Consider the following 19,295-nt stretch of genomic DNA (forward strand, 5'->3'; position numbering starts at 1 on the left):
AAAAAGTCTTTAAAGAATTTTTCCAATGTCTTTTAAAAATCTATTTAATAGTTCATAATCTGCAGACAGAATCAGATTACAGACTTGAATTTGAACATGTAGGATCATCAATAATCAAATGTGTAAGCAGCAAGTATCAGAGTCTAAATGTAAATTCAATTAATTCATTTTTTAAAGATTTATAATTATAAGTGAATAATAATTAACTACAAAAAAACATCTAATTTCCACTGTGACATGCTCCAGACTCTTTTGGGAAACAGTGTTATGGGAATAAGCATCTGGTATCAAGGTGAAATATTCTTATCGGCTGCAACAGGTGTATTTATATCTCCAATCATTATTTTTCCTGGTGTATATACAGAAGCAGCTCGTCTCCAAAGCTGCACTCAAACACTTTGTGTTGAGTATTTGTGGTGTGAGCGTCATTTAATACATCTCTGTTGTCTTGAGGAGACATGAAAGGTCTGAGGTGCACTCTGGCTCTTCTGGCTCTGATGGTGGTTTCCATCAGAGCTGCTGAGAAGACGGTGAGTCTATTCAAAACATTTCACATATCTGTTGGTATGGTTCTTGTATTTTAAATTCAGTCATAAAAATACACCTAAATTTAATGGGAATCAGTCGGGTAAATAAAACAAAAAGTGAAATTTAAAATGGACAAAAATTGAATATAATATGTGTTGAAGTCACTTTCTCAGTTAATATTAAAAACTATAATCTCCTCCTTTATTAGATTTGATAACCAGGAAGTAATCAAGTCTTTTTCTTGGGGACCCGTCATGTCATAAAACTGCATGTGATAATAATTTTGGTGAATTAGTAATATGGTGAGTTTGAAACAAATCAAGGCAGAATAAAAGTTGGGAATTGCCTTAATTTTGCTATAACACACTGTTATTTTATTATGATTTATTTTATTAGTAGTTTTTATTTCTGTTTTTATTTTTCATTTAAATACATTTTATAATTTAATATAATTCATTTATCCATCCCCCCCCCCCCCCCCCCCCCCCCCAATTTATTTTCTTCCACAGTTGATCGACTAAGGCCTAATAATAATTTACTGGGTTACGGCTGGGATGGGGGTGGGGCTTATTGTTGTGTATTATTGTGATTGTTGTTTGTTACCCATGTTAAAACAATGAAAGAGTTGCTAACTTTTTTTGTCACATTATTTTACGAATTCTAATTTTGCTGCAACTCTGGTTTGACTACTAATTGGTCATATCATCTCTGGCACTGTAAAAAATGTTCTCACCTTTTTGATCATCTTCATTCTGTATATTTTGTGTGTTTGTGCTCTTTTACATTTTGTAGGTTTTATTTCAACACTGGGGGGGGCACATATGAAACAAGGATGGTCTGGTTGACCTCCACCATAAAATTTTGACATTTAATTTCCTGCATTTTGTGAATTAAGCACCAGTTTATGTATTTTCTATTGATGGTGTGAATTGTTTTTGTTTGTTTTTTTCAAGTTAAAATTCCTCTGCTACTCTCATGTTTTATTGCTCCAATTATTGAAGAGGATATTATTGTATATTGGCTCAATAATGACTTTATAACCTTAATGCTGTCCAACTCCTCTCATCACAGGCTAAATCTATGTCTGAGAGGATTGAGGAAGCCAACGTGAACATTGGTGAGATATTTAAAAAGTTTGTTAAGAACTTTAATTATTCAAACAGATGGATGCAGATTTATGTAAATAATAAATAAATAAAGTAAATAAGTAGATTCAAATATTTACAGAAAAAAAGGACTCAAGTCACTAATTTAATGAGTTTAGACTCGACTTGACAAAATTCAAAACGAGTTGCAACTCAAGTAGGATTTTAACACCAGTGACTTGTGACTTTGCTCGAACTTGAGTGATTAGACTTGAAAATTCTTGATAACGTCCCCCAAGCCCAGAAATGAAAAACTACATCAAGGTTGGAAACATCATCTTCAAAGTACTGTTAATCAAATTTCTATTTATGCACTGTTTATGTCTATTTTAATAGCACTGTACGTTGTTGTTGACAAGGACTGTGGTTGTTGTTTTTTGTCTTTTTTGAGCTGCTGGAGGCTGAATTTTCCTTTGGGGATGATAAAGTTCTGTTCTATTCTATTTTACAACAATCTAGTATTTTTGAGGTTTGTAAGGTAAGGTTAAGATTATTAAACATTGAGGCAATAGTATATCCAGACCTAAATGAAAACATTGACATTGAAACATTGAACTCTAATCTAATTAATTTTGTTATTGTTTCATCAGTGACCCATTTTAACCAATAACAGCTTTATAACCAACAAGATCATTAAGATCACAAAGTCATATTAACCTGATGCTGAGAAAACAACTTTTTAAAAACTATATATTGTGTCCTCTGTGGTTTTCTCTATCGCACTGACCTGTGCTCGATGTTGGGACACCAGTCAGAGCTCTTGATGGGCACTTTGTGGTGGATGACATGGTTTATGACTCTGAGAGCGAGAGGAACGCCGACCCCTGCACCTTCACCACGTGCAAGTGGGACCAGGCCAGTGATGGCATGGTCTACGTGCCCTACATCATCGCAGACCACTACAGTGAGTGTTCTGCTTTTCAAGTATTCACATCCTTTACTTGTCTGTCTTTCATCAGTAGTTGGGTTTTGCTTGCTGTAATCAGTCCTCTTGTTCATATTGGTCATCAAGAGATGTTCTGATGACCTTCTTGTGTAAATGATATGGGAGTCCCCTTTCCATGCAAACATTTATTAATTCACTGAGCTTAAATGAGGCTTTAGCAGCCTAAATTAAACAAACCAAGTGTGTATCATTCAAATGTATTGTCTTTTTAGTGCAAAATGCCCACTGTGTGTTTCCCTGAATAGTGTTTCCATGTTGTGCTACTTGTTTCAGTGTTCACATGGGCACCTAACTATTGTTTTAAGAGTTTAAACTGTTTATGCTAAGCTAAGCTAACTGGCTGCTAGCAGTAATGTCACATTAAGGGTAAACATGAGAGTGGTGTTGATCTTCTCATGTAACTCTTAACAAGAAAGAAAATAAGTGCAGGATTTGACCAGTGTCATTTTGTCTTGTTTTATCTTGTTATGTCTTTATTAACTGATTGTTTCACTTTCAGCCTCTAGAGAGCGTGCCATTATTGAACGTGGCCTTCAGTCCTTCCACAGTGTCTCTTGCATCCGATTCGTCCCTCGCACCAGTGAAAGAGACTTCATCCACATCCAGTCACTGGACGGGTTCGGCTTTATTTTATGTTTCAGTCACCAATAGCAGAAACTGTAGACATAATTACACATAGTAGTTTTATGGTATTTGTTTTACCGCAGTTCTTCTACATGAGGTATTAATCTAGAAATATCAACATTCAGGAAAGCACCTAAAACTTGTTTTTTGGCCTGGTATGTTATAGTTTAATCAAAATTAATCCCTGTAACATATTTAAACTGGCTCACAATCATTTCCCACAGTAACATCAGTGAATTACTTTGCTAGACACAATGAATAATTAAAGCTCCATTTTGAAATACCGTAAATAAGTTTATTTAGTTATAAACAATAGTGATTGAGTTACATTAAATAAAGGTATAAGTAATCGGCTCGTCTGATAATTTGATATGTTCAAACTGCTGAGCATGTAGTTCTTAAAACTGATATTAATTTGTCAATGTACCACAGACTTTCTGTAGGGATAATCTACTTTAACTATAACTGTAGTTTTATGACTCTCATAGTTTCCAGTGGTTCCAGATCAAGGGCTAAGATTGGCCTACTGTATGCAGAGGTGTCCCACAAGGGTCTATTCTTGGTCCTCTTTTATTTTCATCTTCATCCATAAACATAAACAATATTATATTACAAAATCCAAATGTACATTTCTATGCAGATGACACTCTGTTTGTCACATATCAGCACATGCTCAGTGAACTTTGGACATCTACATATGACACGCTAGGTAGCCTTGGTGTGTCTGTTGTTAACATTCTTGGATGATGTGTCAGTTTGTTCCTGTTGCATGCATTGTGTCATTTCAAAATACACTTAACATGACAACGTTGGTAAAACACCTCATATTTATTTCCTTTGTGCAACACATGCATGTGGTGAGGGTTAGAAAAAAACATCATGGTTTGGCTCAACATTCATACAGGAAGCAAACACTGGGCTCCTGGGTGGAAATCTGGTCTTTGTTGGACCCATCCACCACTCTCCTGACCGCCCTATAAGGACTTTCCAGTTCACTTAAGTTACGTTTTTCTAGCGGTGTTTATAACTGATATTATCTGGAGGCATTATAAACTGACACTTCCTGGCGGCAAATCATACCACTGCAAAAGGATGTTTTTTCTTGTCAGTGTCTGACGCAGAAGTCACTGACCAAGCAGCGGTATTTGACAACTTCCGATAAAGAATTGGTTACTGTTGAAGAAGATTGAAGATTGCACCTACACAACACGTAGGTGCAAGGCTTTAAAAGAAACAGCATAATTAAAGAAAAGACAATGCCTGCACACTTACTCCATGTCACAAATATTTATTAAACATTTGTGGCAAGTGTGCAGGTGTTGCTTCTTCCTCTCTTTATCTGGCTATTGTAAAATGAAAGTTATAAATAATAGATCTCTATGCTCTTTTGCTTATCTCAATGTCACCGTAGAGGTTCTAGCCTATTGCCTCTATCCATACACCTCAGGGTTCTCAAATTGCAGCTGTTAAGTGTTATGAATACTTATGAATCTGGTTAGACACTTCTAAGACCCATTTGGACACCTGACAAACAGACTTAAAGTCAAAATTTGATCTTTGAACATGAACAAATCAAGCTCCTTTTTATTGTCCGAGGATCATTGTACCTCTACAGTTGTGTCTGCTCTTGATTAAGTTTGAAATATGTACACACAATAACACACACTGTTTATCATCATCAGGTGCTTCTCCTCTGTGGGTCGGCGTTCCAATGAACAACGTCTGTCTCTGAAGCGTCAGGGCTGCCTGTATCACGACATAGTACAGCATGAGTTGCTGCACGCTCTGGGCTTTAACCACGAGCAGTGCCGCTCCGACCGAGACCAGCACCTCCTCATCCTGTGGGATAACATCATACCTCGTGAGTGACACTCTAAATGTTCCATCCCGGTATCCTAAAGTTTAAGTTCGTATTATAAAATGCTCCACTGCATGAATCATGTCCAGTGTTAGTGTGGGAGGTATTGTACCCTTTATGCAGTGAGAAGGAAAGTAGGGGTTTGGAGATTGACTGACATTACAGTTCATGACAAGACATCTCATTTGTCTTTAAACTTTTTTAAATTTTCATAGTGCGTGACCACTGACCCTGATGAAGGCCACAAGTCAAACATTGTTTTGCTGGAGTTTTACCTCTTCTTATTTCTTCCCATCTCCATGCACCCTTGGAGGAAGGCAAAGTTGTGTCAGAAATCCTGACTCAACTGACCACCAAAAGGATGAATCCATTGTTTTTAGTGACCCCTTTATTTTTTGTGGTAGAAAAAGTCTCATATGAAACAAGCAACAAGTCCTTAAACCCATACAACCACACAGGTCATATGTTCCTACTCTCTAATACAATCCACTGGGGCGTTTCCTAAATTAGGAATTAGGAATAGAGTCATGGTTGGGCATCGTCATGTTACATACTTAACGTGACACTGTGCACTAATGACCACATGACATGACGGCACAACGTGACGATAAGCACATTACGTGGTGTTTTGTATGTACATAACTCAGTGTTTAGATTTTACATCGGCCACCGTAACTTTCATCCTTGTCCCGCCGTGTTACCCCCTGACACTGCCGGTTGCCGTTAAACTGAAACGGCAATTAGCCAACGTGCCAACACATTATTTCGTTGGTTTCTGACACCGCAAGTCACTGTCCAAGCGCCAGATTTCGATGACATTGGAGTGAGACTGAGCTCAATTAAGCTGTGAATAATGAAGCACGTAGCAAGATTTCATGTCATACACTTTTCCGTGAGAGTTGAAAAATTGGAACATCAACGACCGATTTGTGCTGTGATAGCCAATCAGCATTGAGATCCTCCGGGGAAGTATTAGGTTGAGTTATTCACGTGTGAAGCAAGGCAAGACAAAATATTCTAGTGCTCAAACTTGCGTGAATACCACAACGTAAAAAATTCGCATCTCATTTGGTGTGAACCCAACATTATGTTGAAGCATGCATTATTATAGATGCATCTATACATACGTCACTTTATTTAATACATACAATGATAACTTATGATACTGCATGGACTGTTACAACATACTATGACTCCTTACTACTGTTAATTGTTTAAATGTGTACAGGTGAGTACAGGCATTTATAATGCAGTATAAGCCTCATCAGTCAACCTCTAGTCAAGAGCATTCATAAGACACTTATAATTTATTAGAAGTCACATCTATAATGATTTATGACTGTTGATACAGTGCATCAGTAAGCACTGTGTGAGTTTATGAGTGTAGTTATAGAGTATTATAAAGGCATTATAATTCACTATGAATGCCCTTATAATGCATTGCAGATGTGGTCTTCATAGAAAGTGTTACCCATTTTTTTTACTGTAAATTTGTCTATTCTATATTTAAGTTCTTGAGTGTTGCAGTACTTTGCCTAATTTTTATCCTTCTTAACAACTTTATTGTATATTTAACATATGCAACAAAAACCAGAGTAAATTACTTGTAAGTGAAAATCTACTTTGCAATAGCTCTTTTTCTGATTCTGATTCTGATGGTCACTACGAATATAATACTTAGCTGGACGGCTCTCTTCTCAGGCTGGCAGTACGCCTTCGACAGGATCAACACTCTAAACCAGGGAACACCCTACGACTACAACTCTGTCATGCAGTACAGCAAGTAAGCACTCAGACATCACCATGTCTTACCTTAACTGACTGACATTTCCTGTACACAAAGCACGACATAACTGCATCTTAAATTATCCAGCTACCCATCAACTACTCTCTCAATGTCTTTAAATCCAGGTACTCCTTTTCCAAGAACGACCAGCCCACCATGGTGCCGATTCCTGACCAAAACGTTGAGTTCGGTACAGCCACTGAGATGAGCCAGAACGACATCACAAGGCTCAACCGGCTGTACAACTGCAGATAAACCACACCAGTAAATACACACAAACACACACATTAACACAATAATTGAGCTGCAGTTTTGGAGCTGCACAACTCATTTCAGAGTCGGACCAGATTTCAGCTTCATCTGGGGTCGTTTTCTGTGCAGTGTACAGGGGGGAGTGAGGACCAATCATGGTCACAATCAACTGCTCCCATTGGACATTCGGATGAATTTCTGACATGTCAGAAACCTTGGTTCATCATTGTCATCACACTCACACAATTATAGCAGAGCCACTCATTGATTCCACAAAGTGGTGCTGCTAACATGAGACGGAATCAAAACTTGTACTGACCCGGGGTGCCCAGTGGCTCACTTGGTAGAGCTGGTGTTCAAAGTACAAAGGCCAAGTCCTTGCCGCAGCAGCTGCAAGTTCGATTCTAATCTGCGGCCCCTTGCTGCGTGTCATCCCCTCTCTATCCTCCTTTCACACCACCAGCTCTCCTATCAAGTAGGATGAAGTCACGTAATTTGGGACACTTTTTATTGGATTACCACAAAAACTCAAAAGACTTTGAGTGTTACTTTTACAACCTGTTATGTATCTATGCTGTTTTTCCATAAAGAAAATATGTTGCCAAGCAAAACATTTCAGAAACTTTTGTCTTTCAGGCACATCAAGAAACTTTGCTTCACTCCGATGACATGCTCAGGTGAAATAGGACAACTGGCGAGGGACAGTTATGTTTGTTTGTTTGTTTGTTTTTTAAATGGTAAAATCAGTTTGTCAGTTCAGTCATTGATTATTTCAGTCATTTATATACCTAAGTACTCATTAAAAAAATCATCCATCTTCTATGCCATGTTGTCTCGGGTCCATGTCATTGGTCCGACAGCCCATTGGTCCGACATCCCATTAGTCCGACAGTCCGCGGTGCTGAACGGCTCCCGGCGGGCGTATTTCTACCTTGATGGTGGGCCGCGACCGGCTCTGGGTCAGCTGGGAAAGGCTTGAGGCGAAGCAGGCTCACAGCTTATATGTTTGCCACTTCCTTTGTCATTTTAACCCACACCATGACCTTTTCCTAACCAAGTGGTTTTTGTGCCTAAACCTAACCAGACCTTAACCACAGGGCATCATGATGATTTCGGAACAACGGGACTTCGGAACAGTGAGTTTAATATGGTCGGAACAATGGGCTGTCGGACCAATGGGCAGTTCCCGTTGTCTTTGTTCTATTGTTGCCTGTTTCCTTGGTGCCATATTGTCTACAATGAACATGTGTGTGTGTGTGTGTGTGTGTGTGTGAAAAAGTTCTGGACTTTTGTGGGCAACATGGACTCACTGCATCATCTTTAATATTATTTTTAAGTGACAAAAATATGATGTGACAGGGTGGCACACAACAGCATAACAACTCTGGTAGATTAAAAACATGCCTGTTCCACCTCAGAGAAATGTCCCATTACACCTGTATGGATTAAGTAATCACTCAAAACCTTATAACCTGATGTCCCAAATGACCTGACTTCATCCTAAAGCCAAAAATGCAAAAAAAAACAAAAAAAAAAACATGGCCCATCATAATCAGACAGACAGTGAAATAAAATGGCCTGTCAGTAAAATGATAATATATTTATGAAACATTGCAGATATCTACTCTGAGGGTTCCAGGTGAGAGGTTTTTGATAAATACTAGTTTGAATTGTTTTCTTTTTCTTTGTAAAATTCAGGTGTGGATTTAAACTTGGTTTTATTTTTTTTCTGTCAAAGGCCCAACACAGAAGTTTGCTCCTCCTCCTGGATTCAGCTACCAACAGACGTCCTTCTGTGAGAGTTCAAAAGCACGGGAGATACATATCTGTATGATGACTGAGCCTTCATTCAGTTTGGAATATAAATGGTTGAAATGGATTAAAAAAAATCAAATTATGCTCAAATTTCAGGTCAGCAGCTTCAATAAAATATCACATAAATCATGTTGCAATGGCCTCATTCAAAGGACTATTTTGTTTACTTACCTCACTCCAGTAAAGATATTATTATTCTTTTTTTGTTTGACTTGCTCGGTGACGCTTCTGCAGGGGACTCAAACTTACAACCACAGACTCTGGTTACAAGAAAAACTGACCACTAACCAGCATGTCAACTTGACTTGAAAGTTTATCCATAAACACCACTGAAGTTTAAATTTTTCACTGTTACGGCAGCATCAGGTAAATCAGGTGTTTCCCAAATGGTTCAGCAGCGAGGTCCAGATTTCTCCTCAATCATTAGTTCAAGGTCCACACAGTTTAAAACACTCACCGTGTTTGTCCATGCCTTTGAGCTAGTTTGCCGTCTCTGTTAAGTAGCTGTCCAATATTCACTCACTCTACAGCAGGAAACAGCCCTTCAAAATAAAAGCTCTGTGTCAGAAATTCACTACACTTAAAATTAAAGTTTGTGGGGTTTTTTTATGTTTTGTTTTTTTGCAAACGACACATTTGCAAGTCACCTGCGGTCCATTCAGAATGGAACCACGACTGACTTTTGGACCACGACCCACCAGTTGAGAACCACTGCACTGAATGACTAAAACCTAAATTAAAATTCTTTCATTGTTTCAATAAACAGTATAAATCATGAGCAAATAACCTTTTTAAATGATGAGAGAACAAACACAAATGTTTTACATTGATATTTATTGATTAGAGTAAATAAGAAAAAGTGATTCCCACCACCTTAAAGCAAACAGGAAAATCTTTCATTATAAATCCAGACTTTCTCTGTTCAGGAAGAAGACAGAATGTAATGGATACGTAAAGACACCTGTCACAAGACTGCACTGACCTGACAATGAATAATTATCTGCCCCAGAGTCACGTTAGATGATTCATCCCAGTGTGATGGTATGATGTCGACATTAGGAAATGATTTCACTGGGTTTGTGACTCAGACAAATCAATTGATTGATTATCTGTCAGAGAGGCTGCAGGGTGACACATATTGGAGAGGAGGACTAGTTACTGCAGTACAGCAGGTTGATGCGGTTGATGTCGTTCTGGCTCATCTGCCTGGCTGTGCCAAAGACGGTGTTGGAGTTCGGGACAGCCACCATGGTGGGGTTGTAGTTGTCCTTAGAGAAGGCCAGCCTGAAAGGAGGAGACAAGTCATCACTTGTCTTGAATCAACATTGTTTGCTCAAATAGAGACCTTATAAACAATACAGAGTGTTGTTCCTGACAAATCTGGTGATATTCTATATTTTTCTTATTTTCATCAATTGATCTACCAACAAGCATCCTGTGTGTATCCAGAGCCTGATTTATCTTCTGTCTCTGTGCTATAGACCTTTATCGTTGTCCAGTTAATCCATGATGGAATAACTGGATGTCAGAGTCAGACTGACCTGCCGTAGTGCATGACTGAGCCGTAGTCGTACGGAGTCCCCTGGTTCAGAGTGTTGATCTTGTTGAAGTTGTATTCCTGACCTGCAGTGATGGAAGAAGTATTAAGGTCTTACACTGAAGTCAAGGCAGCTCTCTACGTTTGTCAAAACAAAAGTTCTCTGCTACTGTCATGTTTTTGGGGGGAACAAATGCACATGTTTTAAATACTGAGGGGGATGTGTCCCCTGTGACCCCCCTGAAATCAACTCTCATGCTTCAAATAAGTAGAGCACTTCAGTAAATGTACTGTAAAGTTTAAATTATTAACTATATTTGGGACAGATCTTTTATTCCTTTCACACAAAACTGTTGCTCAGCAAAGACGTAAAAGACAATCAAATTGTTGATTTAAACCAGTCTGAATATTACTTGTATAAAAATTAGGCTTTAGATCAATACATCATTTATGAATCGTTCAGTTGGTCTAACTCCATCAGACAGTGCATCAGAGGGTTACGGCAACCGGCATACCGACACAACACCACTTTATCCTGTTAAAACAATCCTCACAACTTGGATTCATTTTTATGAGAAATCCTTTTAATCCCTTTGATCTGAGGACCCTTACGGATTAAAGGAATATGTATAATTTACAGGGTATTCAAGGAATGGACACATAATTTGAGGCAGCCAACAACCTGGTTTTATACATCCGAATCAGCATTTCTATTAAAAAAATAAACTGCTTGGTGACCAGACCAGGCCTCTAATTGAGACAGGCCTTCATTTGTCAAAAAGTACAGCCACACTGGGTTAGTAAAAGGGACTGGGCGTTTAATTGACGTTTTACAGTAGTTACTCTCCACTACCTTTGATCTGTTGCTGATTGGTCAGCAAACAAAAGTCACTTTTATATTTCATTATAGCACTGAAAAATATCCTTCTGTCTCCAAATCCGCTGTTCACTGTTGATGTTTTGAACGTTTGAACGCAGCACTGTGAGGAACCTGTTTCCTCTACCTTTGATGATGTTCTGCAGCAGGACCCGGATGTTCTGGTCCCTGTCAGAGCGGCACTGCTCGTGGTTGAAGCCCAGGGCGTGGAGCAGCTCGTGCTGCACCGTACCGTGGTAAATACAGCCCCGACGGCTCAGAGACACGGTCTGGCTGTTGCCCTGGCGACCCACGAAGGAGTAGCATCTGCAGAGATGTTGGACAACACAGTCACTGTGCTCAGTAAGACACTTCTTAACATGGCTGCTACCTTACTGTGTGTACACATGGAAATAAACCCCCTGATAAAGACTATGCTACATCTGTACACACCCCTCCAGAGACTGGATGTGGATGAAGTCCCTCTCGCTCCTGCGGGGGTAGAAGCGGATGCAGGTGGAGTAGGAGAAAGAGTTGATGCCTCTCTTGATGACATCCAGCTCCGTAGAGGCTGCAGGGAAAATCACAAAGATAAAAAAAAACACACTTTAAAAAATAAGCTTGTCTATATTTTTCTTACTCTCAATAAATCCCATGATCTGTAATGATGGTCATCAAGGCCTTCTTATTACTGTTTTTTCAAAACTTGTTCTTTTTGAAGTTTGGATTATTGTTTACGATATAAATTTGAAAAGAAATCTGACAGGATAAGGGCACAGTGACAATCCGGTCTCGCTCCGAAGTTGTTGAAAGCCGGCATTTGGGCAGTAACTTGCAGTGTCAGACAGACAAACAGGTGGGCAGGATGGGTCCAACAAACACCGACTTTCACCCAGGAGAGCGGAGTTTGCATCCCGTAAGATTATAAAGCCAAACCCTGTTCTTTTTTCCTAAACCCAACCAGGGGGAAAAAAATGTCAATTTGCGGTGTTGTACCCTATGTAGTGCTTTTATTTTGAAAGAGACTGTAGAAACTGTACATTTCCTGTGAAAACAGAAGTGTATTTTGAAAACAGACAATGCATGTAACAGGCTGAAGTTGACATGGCGTCCCAGAACGTCAACAACCAACACACCCAGGATACCTTGAACGTCATATCTGTGATGAGGTCATTGACTGTGACGACCTGAGGTCTCACTTATAAAACAATGCGCAGGATTAATACTAAAAATATACGTACAGAAAGAAGCCAAAAATATGTAAGCATCATGGGTCAAAGTTTCTCCCATCAAGTCGTTTATTGTTAGTCGTTTAGTTGTTTTTATACATCACAACTTTTCTATGGGAGGTGGCGTACGCCTCTTTCAGGCCTTGTTTTGTGCGTATGCAGTTTTTTTTAAATGAAGCCCCTGAACACATGCTATAGACGAATTTGGCGAGCGATTTGTGTATGCCGCTATCTTGACATGTGTCAGTCATCAGTCATCAATTGATTATGCTGTCATTGTGAACTGACTCTCTACAATGACAGCATCATGAATAGCTGGATTGATGACGTTAGACAGTGGCCTCTGGTAACTGATGAAGGTATCTTAAATGAGCACCGATATTAATTTAGAAATTAATCACTTGTTTGAGCGATAAGCAGGAAAGATTATAATAATAGGGAGATAATAGACTGTATCATTAAACACTGTGTAATATAACGTTAGCATACGTTACGTGTGCTGACGTTAGCAAGCTAGCAGCGTGACATTTAATCATTATGGATATTGATCGGCTTCAATATGATGTGATGGTCGTCTAAAAGGCGGTGTAAAATTTGCCCGACCCATCTGGAGCTCAGGTAATTTTGACTCTCAATCAGAGACCTGTAATTGCCGTTTTTCTGGTCATCAGAGGCCAGGCGATCAATAAAATATTCTTGAATACCTAAAACAAAACACAAACACGTGTTGTTGTTGTTTTTAGTCACGTAGCCTGTCCATAATGATTAAATGTCACGCTGCTAGCTTGCTAACGTCAGCCCACGTAACGTATGCTAACGTTATATTACACAGTGTTTAATGATACAGTCTATTATCTCCCTATTATTATAATCTTTCCTGCTTATCGCTCAAACAAATGATTAATTTCTAAATTAATATCGGTACTTATTTAAGATACCTTCATCAGTTACCAGAGGCCACTGTCTAACATCATCAATCCAGCTATTCATGATGCTGTCATTGTAGAGAGTCAGTTCACAATGACAGCATAATCAACTGATGACTGACACGTCACTGCAGCAATGGCGCCGCCACAAGATGGCGGCATACACAAATCGCTCGCCGAATTCGTCTATATTCACAGAGCCAACAGTCTCATCCTGCAGCAGAGAAGTATAAAAACAAAAGCTGATAGAACAACAGCCAAGCAAGAGTCAAGAAGAAGAAACCTGAATTTGTTGAAAAAGAAGCTTAAAAAAAGTATTAAAATGTTTCTGAAAAAAATCAGATGCGATATTCACAAGAAATAATCTGCTCAAAATTCATCTTAAATTATTACGTTCTTGATTTGGGTTCATTGTACTGAGTATCAGTTGTTCTGTACAGTTGTTGTTGTGCATTGAATATAATGTGAAATATCCATAAAATATGTGACTTAGTCAGGGGGGTCAGAGTATGTGTGTCAGCAGGATGGTGAATGTGGGATTGAGTCAAAGTAAACTACAGTGTGTGTTTATGGTGATGAAGAAGCGTCACCCAGTTGCAACACTGAGACTCACTGATGTGTGTTTTAAGATTCTGAACAACAGTGGAGCTCTATGGCACTGAGGAGGAAGAGCTTTTACACAGTACTTGTGAGCAGGATCCATTCCTGTTGGTTTTTGTCTTCTTGTGGGATTTGTTGACAAAATAAAAATATAGAATATCACCCGCCTGATCCTTTAAAGGAAACTAAACCTTTTCAGTTATTTCTAAAGAACGTATCCGTGCAGCAGGGGAGCGTAGGGAGCCACTTACAGTAGTGGTTAGCGATGACGTAAGGAATGTAGACCTTGCCGTCGGTGGCTTTAGGCCACATGCAACCACGCAGGACGCAGGGGTCGGCGTTCCTCAGGGAGGGCAGACGGGACACAGCGATGTCACCGTGTACCTCGATGCCGTCACGCTCATTCCCTGCAGAGGATGTGAGGAGAAGTCAAGTCAAAACATCTGCTGTGAAAAATCTTCATCGTTAGTACATGGAACCAGAAATAAACAATGATCAAGCTGAATTTTAATTTCTATTTTTGTATCTACAGTGGATGTGACGGTCACTGCGTCTTACCAAAGTCTTTGTTGGCATTCTCCAGCTGCTCGGAGACGGTCAGGTCATCCTCATCGTTACTGTCCTCACTCGCTTTCATCACAACCTGCAGACAGAAGTGTTACCAAGGTAGAAAATGTTACCACGACATGTGATGGAAATGTGACGGAATATCAGAAATAAATGGCCGAGGCTCATTTATAACCCAGTCAAGTTTTCTTTTGGATCTGACTGTGTTATCTCAAGAGATGATTATTTCAGACAAATCAAAACTACTGCAGTGAAAGAGTAAACAGAGCATTTTAAGATATGAAATTAGGATCAGGCCGAGACAAGAGGAAGGCTGCTTCTCCATTTCTTCTTATTTCAAAACTCATCGTGTACGACTGTGTGTACAACCAGAAAAAGTTTTTGTATTTCAGTATGTGGGGTGAAGTTATGGAACAGTTTAAATGTGGAGATTAAGCAATGTCAAACACACACTGATTTAAAATAAACTACAAACACATGATATTCAGGAAGTGCAGGGTTGAAGAAGGAGTTTGACATTCACCTGTCGTTCACAGTGATAACTGTTTATATTTCTCTACTTTATATGTTTATCTATATGAGGAGGCTGTTCGTTTCATTTCACCTGCTGACTGATGGAGAAGAGGTGGGGTTTAATAAGTTTATACTTCCTCCCACTTCTTTTGGACGTGTAAATCGAAGTAACCAGACACTGACAGTTGTTTTTCATTATTTGTAAATATTACTTTCTGTCTGCTTGTTTCCACGCATGAAATAACTATCAAATAATAATCAATATCAAGAGCTGAATTTTACAAATATGAGGAACTGACCTATAGCTAAGCCCCGCCCTCAGATGCAATGAGCCAATCACAGTGTGTATAGCCATTCCCATACACTCGGACATTCTCTCCCTGGACGTCCATTGAAATGCATTACAGAAAGTCAGTTTTGTTCATCTCAACCTCGAAAAGTGTCTCCTTTGGATAAAGTTGTGTGGTAACGTTAGACCACAACATCAACTCAACGTGAATAAGATTAACAATGATGTCTACATCTGTTCTAAGGTAAGTCAGCGTTGTGTTGAGGCAACATATTGTCACTTTGCTGGAAAGAAATATAAAGTTATCTTTAACATCTCTAGCTAACGTTAGCTAAAGTTAGCCTAACGTTAGCTCCTGACACCGTCATGTCACCTTGTTTGCTGGGAGTTCATTAGCCTATTTTGTTCTAGTTTTGTACTTTGGTGATCGTACATCATTGTTAGCTGTTGTCCAAAGGGCTCTAGTTAAGCTAACGTTAACTTCTGGAGCTTAGCTTCATTAACTTATCTGTAATGGCAGAGATAACAAAGGTTGGCAAACGTTATGCTGAATGATTCAGTGTAAATACTGTAGCACCAAACTAACGGAGAGACACTGTTGGTAAAGATGGTAAAAAGGCCGTTATCCTTTTCTCATATTCGGAGCCAAAAACCTTAACTTCAGTGGCACTTTAACTTGTTGTCTTTGATGGTGACGGCAACCAGATGCGGTTCACAAGCGTACACTGTGACCTGTAAATTTTGGCTTGTAATTTAAGCTTTTCATCGACCTTCTCAACAATAAAATGATGAATATATCCCTCCAATGCGTAGTTTAGGCCCTTTTGGTTACTTCTCAATGACATCTGATCGTTATGTCCCCAAAAACCATCAGTTGCCTCCTGTGAAATGCCGTGTACTGTGACACCTGCCATAGCGCCGCTCACTGAATGTTGATAGTTTGTCCGAGTGAGTGGAGGGGGCGTGGCTTAGCCATAGGTCAATTGATTAAAATCTCATATTGATGTTATATTAAACTCAGTTACGTCTTAATAAGAAATAGGAGAAGTTTTACCAAACTGACAAAGACATTTACTGTGTATTTTAATATTTCTTTTTATTATAGTTTGTTTTGTAAGTATACAATATTTTCTGAAATCTAGATTTTATTTTTTATTTCAGTACCTATTATTTTTTTTAAATTTAGTAAACTATAACAACCTTGGTGACCTACACATGTAGGTTTTTTGGCTTTACTGTCCCAAGTTATAGTATTTTCTTGTTAATATTTGTTTGTTTGTTCAGGACTTTTTTCCCAAGGAGCACATGTGCTCCTAAGTTGAAAAAGTAAGGAGCGCACAAAGAACTTGGGGCACAATGTAAATTGATCAAATAATTTGTTTTCCATAATAAACATGATGCAAATAGACATTTACAAGCAAAATTATTGAATGAATTTGTATACAAAATGTACAGAAAGGTAAAATCATCAAGTATTGCAATTTAATTTTGTCTTTAATGTTATCTTATATATATTATCTTTGCAATATGATTATCTTATATAATGTTATTACTATCCTAAAACATTCTCCAGGTCCTCTGAAACTCTGCAGGACTTAAAGCCTCTTTCACACAGAGCGCCCTTTGCGGCTTTATTTCCACCCTGCCCAGCAGCGGTACCTAACTGCGGGGAGAACGGAGCAGGCTTCCCTGTAGGTCCGCCGCTTCCTCCCACTTTTCCGACAGTGGGACTTTTATTCATTGTGCCGACAGTGGCTTGGAAAACCGCCCATAACCGTGTCACGCGGGGAAGAGGGAAGAGGGAGGGCGGCTGGAGTTCCTCCAACATTTGCGGTTAGATTATCATATTTTTTTATTGACAAAAATATAGGCTGCTTCGGCTGATTTTTTTATGCGCACAAGTGCCCCTAAATATTTTTTACAGTTCGCACACACCTATTTTATTTTATAAATGCAAGTGAAACGCTCGCACTGTCGAGCCCTGTTGTTTGTTTGTTTGTTTGTTTGTTTGGGGGTTTTTGGCATCAGAATGGCTAAATGTATATTTTGTCTACAACATATAACAAATTCACCTATGAGGGGGAGATTGGTTTGCCAACTGTAATTAAGAATAAAATTAGCAGCTCAACTTTGAAGCCGACATGATGGACAAACGCCCCTAAACTGGTCATAAATTTAAAAAACTACAATCCTGGCACAGCGGAGCAAACTCCATCTGTGGAAGACCGTGTGGTACGATTGACACCTTGAGAACTTTTTGCTCAGGCTGCAGATGTGTCTGCAGTCAAAGGATGCATGATAACATCAGTACATCATCGGTATCGGCCGATGCTGTTAATTCCACTACAGAAGAGACTTGATGATCACTAAAATTAGGTAGGATAAAGTGGATATATCGATATCAGTCAATATCATGCATTCCTACATTCAGAGACCTGAAGACCAGCTTCATGTCACAGAGCTCCAGCTGTGCAGGACTTACCCCGGCCTCGGTCCACACTGAGACTGCAATCAGGGCCAGGAGGCTTAAGATGCACTTCATCGCTGCCATGTTACCGAACAACCTGCAGGCTGAAACGAACCAGCAGTCAGACCAAAACACAGCAGCATCAGTATCAGAGGCATCAGGAGCAGGAAGCATCTTTCACTTACCTTTACCTCTTTACTTCAGGGAGGAAAGTAAGAACTGTGATGCTCTGTGGAGGCACAGCTCATCCTCTTATATAGCAAAACATGCCATGTTCCACCTTCAGCAGAACGTATGCAGGGCATTACCTTCTTAATTCCACAGATACAGGTTAATATTTACCATGTTAAACCTCCATAAACATGGACTTGATTTTTCCCACCCTTCGCAGACATACAGCCACCGCCACACTAATCCAGAAGACAAAGAAGGTGTTAGAGTGTTAGATGCTGATATTGATCTTGACTAAGCGTCCCATAACTGCTTTGAGATTAAGCGGTCACTCTGCAGGGAGTGTGTAGGAGTCACCTACAGATGGTTTGTGAGGCGGTCACAGAGGGTGACGGCAGGTCACTGAAACACTGCCAGATCAAACCTTGGGGTTTAAATGTGTCCGTTCTGTGTGTTTGTCCTTAATGAACTTAATGAATGAACAATGGTGGCTTTATACAGAGCTGACCCTGACGGTGGAGGACGACCGGGCCGTTTCGTCTCACTACTCTAAAGACAAGGAGCATTTACCACAAATACTATTTATACCACTGTGTTTACAGTGCCCTCCAAAAGTATTGGAACAGTGAGGCCAATTCCTTTATTTTTGTTGTAGGCTGAAAATATTTGGGTTTGACATCAAAAGATGAATATGGGACAAGAGATCAACATTTCAGCTTTTATTTCCAGGTATTTACATCTGGATCTGATACACAACTTAGAAGATAGCACCTTTTGTTTGAACCCACCCATTTTTCATGAGAGCAAAAGTATTGGAACATGTGACTGACAGGTGTGTTTTGTTGCCCAGGTGTCTCCCAATTACATTGATTATTCAAACAATAAATAGCACTGAATGTCTGAGCTCAGTTTCAGATTGGGTACGATAGGTTTTGCCTGTGCAGACTGCATTTAGAGGTGGAACCAACATGAAAACCAGAGAGCTGTCTATGGGTGAAAAAGAAGCAATTGTGAATCTGAGAGAAGATGGACAATCAATCAGAGCCATTGCACAAACATTGGCCATAGCCAGTATAACCATTTGGAATGTCCTGAAGAAGAAAAAAACCACTGGTGTACTAAGCAACAGACGTCGAACAGGTAGACCAAGGAAAACATCAGCAGTTGATGACAGAAACATTGTGAG

The 19,295-nt window shown here is 39.4% G+C and overlaps 2 protein-coding genes across 4 annotated transcripts; one reads left to right on the forward strand and one right to left on the reverse strand.

Annotated features, from left to right (window-relative positions):
- Positions 1 to 368: 368 nt before the first annotated feature.
- LOC117262628 (high choriolytic enzyme 1-like) lies at positions 369 to 9,083 on the forward strand. 2 transcript variants are annotated; one of them, XM_078167623.1, is made up of 8 exons: positions 369 to 530; positions 1,600 to 1,645; positions 2,425 to 2,577; positions 3,119 to 3,236; positions 4,926 to 5,104; positions 6,803 to 6,884; positions 7,013 to 7,151; positions 8,889 to 9,083. In XM_078167623.1, the coding sequence occupies exons 1-7, from the start codon at positions 459 to 461 to the stop codon at positions 7,140 to 7,142; spliced, it is 780 nt and encodes a 259-aa protein (XP_078023749.1). In that variant the 5' UTR covers positions 369 to 458; the 3' UTR covers positions 7,143 to 7,151; positions 8,889 to 9,083. The 2 variants fall into 2 exon arrangements, with proteins under 2 accessions (XP_078023749.1, XP_033491565.1); XM_033635674.2 differs by having other exon boundaries at positions 370 to 530; positions 8,878 to 9,083.
- A 715-nt stretch (positions 9,084 to 9,798) lies between these two features.
- On the reverse strand, positions 9,799 to 18,258 carry LOC117262651 (high choriolytic enzyme 1-like). 2 transcript variants are annotated; one of them, XM_033635707.2, is made up of 8 exons: positions 18,124 to 18,256; positions 17,954 to 18,042; positions 14,661 to 14,745; positions 14,354 to 14,509; positions 11,801 to 11,918; positions 11,496 to 11,674; positions 10,496 to 10,577; positions 9,799 to 10,238 (listed from the first exon to the last, which is right to left on the reverse strand). In XM_033635707.2, exons 2-8 carry the CDS (start codon positions 18,020 to 18,022, stop codon positions 10,106 to 10,108), a joined length of 822 nt encoding a protein of 273 aa, XP_033491598.2. In that variant the 5' UTR covers positions 18,023 to 18,042; positions 18,124 to 18,256; the 3' UTR covers positions 9,799 to 10,105. The 2 variants fall into 2 exon arrangements, with proteins under 2 accessions (XP_033491598.2, XP_078023748.1); XM_078167622.1 differs by lacking the exon at positions 10,496 to 10,577 and having other exon boundaries at positions 18,124 to 18,258.
- Between the last annotated feature and the right edge of the window lie 1,037 nt (positions 18,259 to 19,295).

This window comes from Epinephelus lanceolatus, chromosome 5 (genome assembly GCF_041903045.1).
Source record: "Epinephelus lanceolatus isolate andai-2023 chromosome 5, ASM4190304v1, whole genome shotgun sequence".
NCBI lineage: Eukaryota > Metazoa > Chordata > Actinopteri > Perciformes > Serranidae > Epinephelus > Epinephelus lanceolatus.

Coding starts and splice junctions, on each gene's coding strand:
- LOC117262628 (XM_078167623.1), top strand. CDS start 459: ATGAAAGGTCTGAGGTGCACTCTGGCTCTTCTGGCTCTGATGGTGGTT. Junction 531..1,599: donor TCAGAGCTGCTGAGAAGACG/GTGAGTCTATTC, acceptor CTCTCATCACAG/GCTAAATCTATGTCTGAGAG. Junction 3,237..4,925: donor CACATCCAGTCACTGGACGG/GTTCGGCTTTAT, acceptor TATCATCATCAG/GTGCTTCTCCTCTGTGGGTC.
- LOC117262651 (XM_033635707.2), bottom strand. CDS start 18,022: ATGGCAGCGATGAAGTGCATCTTAAGCCTCCTGGCCCTGATTGCAGTC. Junction 14,510..14,660: donor GAATGCCAACAAAGACTTTG/GTAAGACGCAGT, acceptor CATCCTCTGCAG/GGAATGAGCGTGACGGCATC. Junction 10,239..10,495: donor TCAGTCATGCACTACGGCAG/GTCAGTCTGACT, acceptor TCCTCCTTTCAG/GCTGGCCTTCTCTAAGGACA.